The sequence below is a fragment of the Octopus sinensis genome, linkage group LG2 (assembly GCF_006345805.1).
Source record: "Octopus sinensis linkage group LG2, ASM634580v1, whole genome shotgun sequence".
NCBI lineage: Eukaryota > Metazoa > Mollusca > Cephalopoda > Octopoda > Octopodidae > Octopus > Octopus sinensis.
The window spans coordinates 121685368-121695637 of NC_042998.1; the positions used below are offsets into that span (position 1 = coordinate 121685368).

At 32.1% G+C, this 10270-nt stretch overlaps 1 protein-coding gene and 1 long non-coding RNA gene across 2 annotated transcripts in view; one reads left to right on the plus strand and one right to left on the minus strand.

The window, feature by feature from the left end:
- The window catches only part of LOC115231421 (alpha-centractin), a 34878-nt gene extending 28633 nt beyond the window's left edge, over positions 1-6245 (plus strand). Inside the window, exon 11 of the mRNA XM_029801446.2 lies at positions 879-6245. Within this exon, the coding sequence (XP_029657306.1) occupies positions 879-981 (103 nt within the window). The 3' untranslated portion in view covers positions 982-6245. The remainder of the gene's footprint in view (positions 1-878) is intronic.
- Positions 6246-7735: 1490 nt separating this feature from the next.
- LOC118761332 lies at positions 7736-8507 on the minus strand. The gene is made up of 2 exons (XR_004997297.1): positions 8401-8507; positions 7736-7928 (listed from the first exon to the last, which is right to left on the minus strand). It is a non-coding gene; the product is annotated as an uncharacterized LOC118761332 (long non-coding RNA).
- Between the last annotated feature and the right edge of the window lie 1763 nt (positions 8508-10270).

Consider the following 10270-nt stretch of genomic DNA (forward strand, 5'->3'; position numbering starts at 1 on the left):
CTATAATGCCTCTTTATGAGCCAATGAGGACGTTTCTATTCAATCAAATGACTCAATAGAAATAGCAACTGAATTTCCATGAAATATGCTATATTGTCTTAGAAAAGAAGGTCACATTGAACAATGTAATCTCTAGCATACAAAAAGATGGAATGATCACAACTGGAACACCAGTCTACTCATTTGACAAATCAAACGCTGAACCACAACATCTCTATGAGTTATTCTCTTTATAGCTTTCTTCTTGTAACAATACATCCAGTTCACATAACCCTTTCCTTTTTTTACTTGAAAGATATACAATATATAAAATTCCATGAATTTCAATACATCCTATTTGTTCACTTGTAAAAAAAAAATCCATATATCTGTGTTGGTTTGCATATTGATTTTGTTCACACGTTTAAAATGAATGTTATTCATTGTCACTGTAAATTTCTTAGATAAATGCATATAGGCATATTTTCTTTCACAGTTGAGAATGTTACATGTTCAAAGGAACCTATCTTATATACAAACTTTGAGTCTAAAAGGACAAACTCTTTATTGCTGGAGCCTTAATGTAAAATACATCATCATTATTTAATGTAGACATTAAATATTCCATTGGTTGGATAATTGGCAGGTTCCAATGGGTTTGAGGACTGCACTGTGCTTCAGTATCTGTTCTGGAATGGTTTCTATTTTTATATATGGATGTTTTTCTTAATGCCAGCCACTATCATAATTATTTGGTGGCTATATCATAGCAGGTATAGCAAAGCTGTAACTGTTGGGATATTAATAATGTTATTTTTATTAATTTTCTTGTAGTAATGTTTTTAAACTGTTGTAAGTTAATTATTTACTGTTTTCTTTTTTTTAAAAAATAATTTTAGTGGTTCAATCCTGGCATCATTGGATACTTTTAAGAAGATGTGGGTTTCAAAGAGAGAGTACAATGAAGAAGGAGTGAAAGCAGTTCACCGAAAGATGTTTTAAAAACATGGCAATCATTTCTCTCTACACCAGCTACAATTAATAAACACAGCCTACCCCTATGCATGTGAAGTTTATGTAACATAATGATTTTTGTGTCTGTGTATATATTTACCATTCTATTTATCTGTTTGACAGAACAAAAGATGAAAGAAACTTAAAATGTTTTCTTCTCAGAATGTTCCACTCTACTAAACAGCACTAGGGGGGTAGTGACTAGAATCGTGCCCAGGAGATCTGAAATTTATTAAATGAAATGAAGGGAGAAACAATTACTGAAAATATAAAAAAATATTTATTTTATGAAAATAATAGAAACCCATTGACTTATCATTTTCTGTTTAGAATTCTTTTGATTTATTTCTTGCTTACTTCAAGAACAACAAAACCCTTGACCCTTCCCCCATACAAAAGATAATAAACAAATTATTTCATCTCTCATTTATATTTAAAAGTAATTATCTCCTGGTGAGTGAATGAGTGGATGAAAGTTGGTTAAATATTTAGTTAATTTCTTTTCTATGCTTTTCTCATTTCATTTAAACAGATATTGCTACTATAGATATCTAGAGAAGGGACACTTAGATGGGAGAAGACAATTTTTATTTTTTCACTTTTCATTTTAAACATCTGCTCAAGTTTGTACCCTCTTTATGTTTGGCCAAATGTCTTGATTTATTTAATCTTTTGCTATTGCTTGATAAAATAGTTATTTTATCCTTTCTATTTCATCCCACTGCAAAAAAAAAAAAAAATCCAGAAAAGCCTGGAAAAAATAACAAAATAATGATCCAAAACAAAGAAATTTGCAAAGTCATTCAAAAGAAATTTAAAGAATGGTTCCTCTGAATTGGGGGAATCTCAAATTATATATTGTTTATTGGAATTTGTTTGACAGTTGAACATAATGATTTAGCTGACAGAGCTAAATGATTATTTCTCCATGATATGATGCCTTGCCATCTATCATACAAGCTAACTCTGTGATGCATTCCGACTAATATGAACAAAGAAGATAATGTTTTCTTTCGTGTTTACTTCTATACCAACACAAATTATTTTTATCTCTTTCTGGTGATGTTCTAGTTTGTTCCTCTAAAGTTTTAATTAATTGTTGCCTCATTGAAGGTGAACCATAATCAAATTGAGCTTTGCAAGTTATTGTCACCAGCTGTTCTTATAGACCGATACTTCAGATTGTGTCTGCTTTCATTATTTGCTGAAGGCATAAAGATGAAAACGAAGAAAGAGGCAATTATAATGTTAAATTCTTTTTAGTTGTTATTTTTAGTTGTACTTGTTAAACAATCTTTAGTTTAGAACCATTAATAATATTTATATTTCTGGAGACACTTTTTGAATTTTGTGTCTTGAATGTTGTTTTAGAGTATTTTCATTGCAGAATTTCAAAAGTACTTAATTGCATTTTAGGTCTGTTGTAAATCTATTTCATTTATTTTCATACATAGAAAGCTTTGCATTACTTGAGAGAGTCAGCCTGAAATCTTTCATTGTTCAAAATAATCAAAAAGCTCTAGGATGGCTTATGATTAATCAAAAAAAATTAAAAGCATCAAGTAAACTACTCTGTTAATAAAATGCTTTTGGTTTTCCATACTGTCTTGGTGAATGACCAATTCCTAACCTTTTGTTGAGCAAACAATAAACTTTGTAAATCTCAATCAACTTTTAAGCTTTGTGATTTCTCTGTTAATTCTGGTACCAGTGATATTGTTGCATCTTAAAACTCTGAAGTGTTACTGTTTGCTGAGATGTTAGGGAATATATTGGACATAATTATATAGGATTAGATATGACAGGTTCTGTTATACAATACAAAGCAATAGTGTTGCATTAATTATAGGATATAGTCTTGTATAGAACAAGACAGAATCTATTACAAATTAGGATATAATGCAGTCTATCATAGAACAAGTCAAAGAACAATTTTGTACACAACATACCTTACTGCAGTCTTTCATGTAGAACAGAGAGTAAATTACATTGTAATTACAAATTAAAATATAGTGCAGTTTGGTATAGAGCAGGCAGTAATATTATTATAGAACTAATCACAATAACTGTTATAGGAAAGGCTATAACAATGTTTGTTTTATGGAACATGTTACACAATGTTATAGAAGGGGTAATAATACGATGTTTTTGAAGAGGACTTCAATGAATTAGATTTTACTCATATAATATGAAATCAAAATGTTGGTTAGAGATAACATGTTTCTGCTTTTACAATAGTCTCTTTAATTTACATGCGTGGCTTAATTCTTATTTCATAAATTTTAATTGCACATATGGTATTTTTTCATATTGTTTACTTTATCTACTACACTACTATCATTTCACAATCTTCTGAGTTTGTTTCATCTTTTAAAACATTTCACAATTATATCTTGTCTATTTTGAGTTTGCTGTCAGTTAATTATATTTTCATTGTCTTAGGCTTTTTCTTTGAATTGTCTTCATTGCAATTGGAATAAATATTGCAACTTTATATATATAATATATTATTATTGGGGGCCCACATTGATCATGCCAGTGGAATCATGATTTGAGATTTAGTGATAAGTAATCTTTTCACACTTAATGGGTTTTGTGAAGGATTCTTGCAGAATAGAAGATAAGTTTTAAGCACTCTGCTTTCTAGATCTCAGCTTATGGTATTGTTCTCAGTACTCCAATGACTAAAGGAATTAATATGTCCCTAATTGTTTTTCAGTTCATTTGTCAAATTGACATATTTCTAAATCTTGTCTGTTTCCTTTCACATTGAAGTGATTGTTTGTCTCTATTGCAATAATGTATCTTGTATCTTCTTTACATGGTCACTTAGTTCTAACAATTTCTAGAAAGTGCTTACAAAATTTATTTTTAATACTGCCTTCTGATTGGCTCAGAGAATCAAAGGAGCATTGAACAAAAGGCCTTACAGTGTTTGTTCAGGCTTTTTGCTGCCAGTGTTCAAATTATGTCATGGTCAGCTTTGCCTGTCATTCTTCTGGGATCAACAAAATAAAGTACCAGTCAAGTACTGGGGTCAGTTTAAATAAATTCCCTCTCCCTGTGCTAGAAACATAATTTTTATAAGGGCAGTGGAGTGGCCAAATTGCAGTATTTATGTTCAGTTTAAAATCTTACCAGTCAACTTTACTGTCATCCATCTAAAGTCTATAAAATATATGCCAGTCAAGTACATGGCTTGATTTCAATGACTAAATCCTTCTTAAAATTTGTGGCCTTGTGCCTATATTAGAAGTAATTATTATTACAGACACAGGAGTTGTAATGGCTAAAGTAACAACACACTTGACTAAATGCTTTACATTCTGAAGTTTTGTGTTGCAACAATTCTGAGTTCAAATCCAGGATTGACTTTGTCTTTCATTCTTCACTGTTTGATAAAATACCAGGAAATTGCTGGGAATGATTAACCCAATGTAAATTCTTTTTCTAACAAGAATTACTTTTGTCTAAGAGAAGAAAAATCATTATTAATATTACCATAAGACTAGAAAAGCAACTGATTAATATTAAACAATCTATTAAGTAAAAAATAAAAAATGAGTAATAATAAACGATATTACATTATCATTTCTGAAATTCAAAATATTTCCTAAACATAACATGATAGATTGTCTTTTAATTTCTTTAAGACTATTTTCATTTTCCTTTAAGTTAAGACTTTATTATTTTTGTTTTCTTTTAAAACATTTCATGTCACAATTGTTTCACTTGGCAGTATCTTGTTATTAACTGATAAATAAATAATTGAAAATAATATTTACTTGAGTATTGTTTTGTCAGATTTTGCTCTGAGTTAATTTGTTTTCCGTATTGGAAATATTTATTGATATTGTTTTTTTGTTGATGTTTCTAGAATTATGGTAATTGTTGTGTGGCCCCAGCCAGATTTTCCTGATCAGAGCTAAGGCACAGCCTTCTAGGCATATTGTTAGTATATGATATCTGCCTTGCCAAGTTGTATTAAACTTTGGACTTCTGGCTGTGACTATATCTTTATTATGGGAGGATGAATGCTGCTATGAAATTTAGGATTTAAACATGTGGTCAACAATGATAAGGAGTTTGTTGAGAGAGAGAGAGAGAGAGGGTTTTGGATGCTACGTAAAGCTTGCCATAAAACTACAGACAATTTCCTTTCTTGGCTTCTTCTGTTAGTTCCCTAATTTTCATCTGTTTAGTCTTAATATTTGTGTTAATCTAAGGAGCATAAGTTGTGTACCAATTTCTATTGTGCGCAGGTTCTCTTTCTTATTGGCAAGTCTGTTGATCTGTTACAGGTTCCATGCACCATTTTATCATGGTGAATATTCTTTAGAGATTGTATCAAACTAACTACTGTCAGGTGTTTAGCATTTCACATGCTGTGTCCTATATATATATATATATATATACACACACATACATTTCTTTTGGCGGATAGGTCTCCTGACGTCTTCATTTTCAAGCTGTTAAAAGTTGTATTGATATATGAGTCATAATTGGTTACCTCCATGAATAGTTAATTTTCTCACTAATATCAGTGTCTTTTAATATCAGCACTTAACCATATCTTTGGGGATTCTACAACACATTTAAGTTTACCTGTAAAGTAATTTTGTGGGCTTAAACATTGTTAGAGAGAGAAGGTGTGTGTATACAATTTTGATGTGTTTTAATGTTTTATTGTAAGTCATGGAATCCTTTAACTTAATGTTTTAGCCCTAAAATTTCTTTATAACAAAACTAAATATGCTTTCAGTTGAAGTAGTAAAATTTTATTTCTGTAGAATGTGTTACGAAATTAGAACATTTCATTTTAAGTGATTATGTAAATTTTCAAGTTTATATTAAAGGTAGTATGATTATCGTTAATCATTTATACACACATGAAGACACAATAAATACATATATATTAGCCATTATAAATTTATTAATTGTACTTTTATGCTATTTTGTGAGGTTAAATTTTATGTTATTTTGTGAGGTTAAATTTTATGCAGCAATATTTTAAGAAATAAAATGAAGCATGTAGAAAAGAATTGATGCAATGTTTGAAGAAGTCTGAGAAGATATATTGAAAAAGCCTAAACTGTTTAATGTCTGTGTTATTTTCCTTGTGTGTCCCATAAATAGAGCTAACATGCAACACATCTATTTTACTGTCTGGACAGAGAACAAGATTGAGGTTGCTAGTGTGTTGAAGGGGTGATTTAAAATAAAATGAAATAAATTCTCATTAATTAATACTCTGTTGAGAATTCTTGTTAACTTTTTTTTTATTATCAAACAGGTGAGTAACAAACAGAAAAGGTAGAATATATGACTAAATGCTTTATGATACCCAATTCTTATTCAGCCAGGTTTGTATCTGTTTATCTCTCTGAGGACAATAAAAATATGTACCAGTCAGTTTCAATTGACATATCCTTTTCCAAAAGTATGTTAGACAAAGTTAGAAATAATCTAATGAGGCATTGAAGTGTGAAAAACAAAAGAGCTGAACTGAATCATTGCTGTATTTTGTCCTTTTGTAATTTGGCCTGTATTATTTTGTCCTTATTCTCTCTGGCTGGTCAAATAATTATCAGAAATCTACTAGCATATATTGAATTAATTACACTTCTACCTTTCAAATTTATTAACTTGTACCAATGCAAGAAATGATAATTACTATTATTACATTGGGTCCCACAAAAAAAAAAAAAATGGTGCCAGAATGAGCTGTCTAACCTTCACTAGCAAGAAAAATGGATCTTAAAACAAGTACTGGGGGTGGATGTAATTGACTATCTTCCTCCTTAAGAACTGCTGACATTCAGTCAAAATTTGAAACGGTCATTATTACTAAGGCAGTGATGGCACTGAGCTGGCAGAACTATTAGCATGCTAGGCAAAATGCCTAACAGCATTTTGTTTGTCTTCATGTTCTGAGTTCAAGTTCTGCTGAAGTCAACTTTGCCTCTAATCTTTTCAAGGTCAATAAAATAAGTACAGTTGATCACTGGGGTTGATGTAATCGACTTATCCCCTTCCACAAAATTGTTAGCCTTGTGCCAAAATTTGAAACCATTTTTACTGAGGCAGTCAGCTAGCAGAATCATTAGTATAACATGCAAAAAGCTTAACTATTTCTTCAGGCTATTCATATTTTGAGCCTGAATAGCCCTGGCAATGCAGGGCTCAAATCCTGTCAAAGTCAACTTTGCATTTTGTCCTTTCAAGGTTGATAAAATAACTTCTAGTCGAGTACTGAGGTTGATATAATTGACTTACTCCCATTCCTCAAAACTTCTGGCTTTGTGCCAAATTTAGAACAAAATTACTATGTTTAACCCTAGGTTCTTCATTCCTGATTAAGGAAACCTAAGCACTGCACAGGTACATTTATGTGACACCTGTATGGTACCTCATAACAATACCCAGCACACTGTAAAGTGTTTGGAGTTAGGAAAGGCATCCAGCCGTAGAAGCAATGCCAAATCTGGAGTCTGGTGTAGTTTGCCAGCACTGGTCAAACCGTCCAACCCATGCTAGCATGGACAAACGAGTTAAATGATGATGATATGATCACAGGTTTCATTCATGACCATTCCCTTCTTTTCTCCGGCATGATATATATTGTGCTTTTTCTGATGGTATGATTTGAGGATTTTACTGATATTTCTAGCAGATTAAGAAACCACATAGATGTTATCTTGGCTTGATTTGGTAGAATTGTTTAAGGTCAGTGTAAAGCTTTAGTCATATATTGGAGTGCATTTAATTAATCCATCCTCTACAAAATGTTTGGCCTGTGCCTCTGTAAGAAATTGGGCTGTGTGGTCAGACTGAATGCCTTTAGTATTTTTAGTTTGCTCCTTCTAGTGTCTAGAGTTAATTCTAGTGGGTTTGATGTTGTCCTTCACCATTCAGTCAGTAATAACATAGTCATACTGGAATATAAAGAAAGCATTGTTTGATTTAAATGTTAATCATTAATGAACTACATAGAAAAATAGTGTAGAAAGGAAAAGCTTGAAATCAGAACAAACTAAACTACTTCAGCAATATTTCAAAATAAAATATAGACATGTAGCACCATACCAAGTGCTGTACATTCAATAACGAAATTACAATAATACCAAATGTACTCCTTGATTTTGATTTCCGGGTGATTTTTTTGACAAATCCCAAAACTTGAGACATGATTGCCAGAAGTGGTAGACTACCATTAAGGATGATGTAAATCAGGATGAAATTTGAAATAAACATTCTAAGCAGGGCGGCGGAGGTGGTGGGGCTCAAGAAATTCCTTAGCTTTGTTGAAGTAAACACTTCAATTTATTTTCTAAGAGAAAATATCTAAAAAAAAAATTTAATAATTATATAATATTTCACATATGATTTTTCTCCTTTGTTGCTTACCTTTGACTTTTCTGAAAATATTGACAATACTTTTGTTTCACATTGTCAAACAAAAATTCCGTTTTAGCCGGAGAAAAATTCAGTTCTTTTTCTTAGATAACTTTTCTTCTTACGTCCTCTGAGAATTCTCGAATATCACTATTCTATAGCCAAATTTGCATTGAAGTGAGGGAGTACTCTCTGACAAATTACCTCCCTTGTAAAGAATATACTGTATTGCTTCCCCTGAACGTAAGAATAACACTGATCTTGCGTCGATCAACATTTTCTCTTTTGAATTACACACTTTCTTCTGTTTCTAACATTTCCTTCCAACATCTATTATTGTTTTATGATATTCTGTGATTCTTATCACCAGGGTTGTCCGGTTTCCCTTTGTAAGCTCTACCATTAGCTACAAAAAAAAAAAAAAAAAAATGAGCAGTAGAGAAGGAGCAGTACCCATAATTTTCGCAGAGCCTTTTATATTGTTGTGGTTGGTATTTACTGTAAACAACTATAGGCAAATTCATGTTTGCGGAAAAGTGTGGATGTGGAAAAAATTTCAGAGGGATATATTTTTGAAAAAGGAGTGTTTAGTGTGGGGTCTGAGGTGTGGTAATGACGTGATACAGTATGTTTTCGCAAGGAGGTTTAATATAAAAGGTAACAAGTCAAAAAATGTCGCTGTCATATTGAAGATCACCACTTGTGTTGATGAGATGTGATACAGCTAGATTGAAAGAAGGGATTTAAAAAAGTTTATTAAATCCGGTTAGAGGAGGATATGCGGATAGCTGGTTCAGAGAGTAGAGACTACTGTAGCAACAATACGACAGAAGTAAATCATTGCCTATCAATCAAATAGATTTGGGGATGTCTTCTAGGATGTTTGTGTACATCTGAAGGAGCGGTTCCGTACCATATATGCATTCAGAACTCTTACCTTCTGTTGAGAGTAAGCAATTGATAAGAGTTAAGCAGTAATAGGATACTTCATGGCAAACATAACTAAACAACACATAATATTAAAAAAAAAATTCAGTTGGATAAGGGACGCAACTTAGGACATTTAATCTAAGTTGTTTCCCTGGAAAGTTTAAAGGCAGAGAACTACGAAAAGAAAGAGAAAGAAGAATGTTAGAACAGAGAATATCTGGAAATAGGAAAACTCGAAAAGAAGGAAAAATTCAAGGAGAGATTAAAAAACAAACAAGATACAAGAGAAAAAGAGTAGATCAAAGTGGTAAGATAAGGCCCTATACATATTGTTGTTGAATGATCGAAATAGGAAGTAGATAGACAGCCGACAACTGATGAAGGCTCATTCTTTGTGTTACTTGTCCTGTTTTCAATGTTTTTTGTCTAGTTGTTTGCGTATTTAACTTGCTTGTTTTTGTACTTCATGTTGTTTACAATTGGTGACGTCCTGTACCCATATGTGCATATATATATATATATCTATATATATAAAACTGTAGTTGTGTGAGTGTCTGTCTCCTATGATTTAGATTCCTAACTCCTCCCACATTTTGCGGTGCAGTTTAACCAAATTCGGGTATCTTATAGTCGTGATTAATATCGAGCCCGTCTGGCTATTAGCGCGCGTCTACGATGAGTCTACAATTTAAAAAATAATTTAACATCATTTTTTATTCCATTCTAAAGCATAATTTTTCGTGTGTCGATGGCGGCGGAGTTGGCGTCCACGCTCACAGCTGCACCTGTTTGCTTCTCCTCCTTCCCTCCCTCGTGAAGCTGTGGGGAAGGGAGTGTAAAGAAATCAACGTCGTAATGCGTTGTCAAGGAGACCAGCGTTCTTTTAGAACAACGACTTCATGGCTTGAAGACACCAAAACAGAAATGGCTAAGAAAGCCCGAATTGGCATCT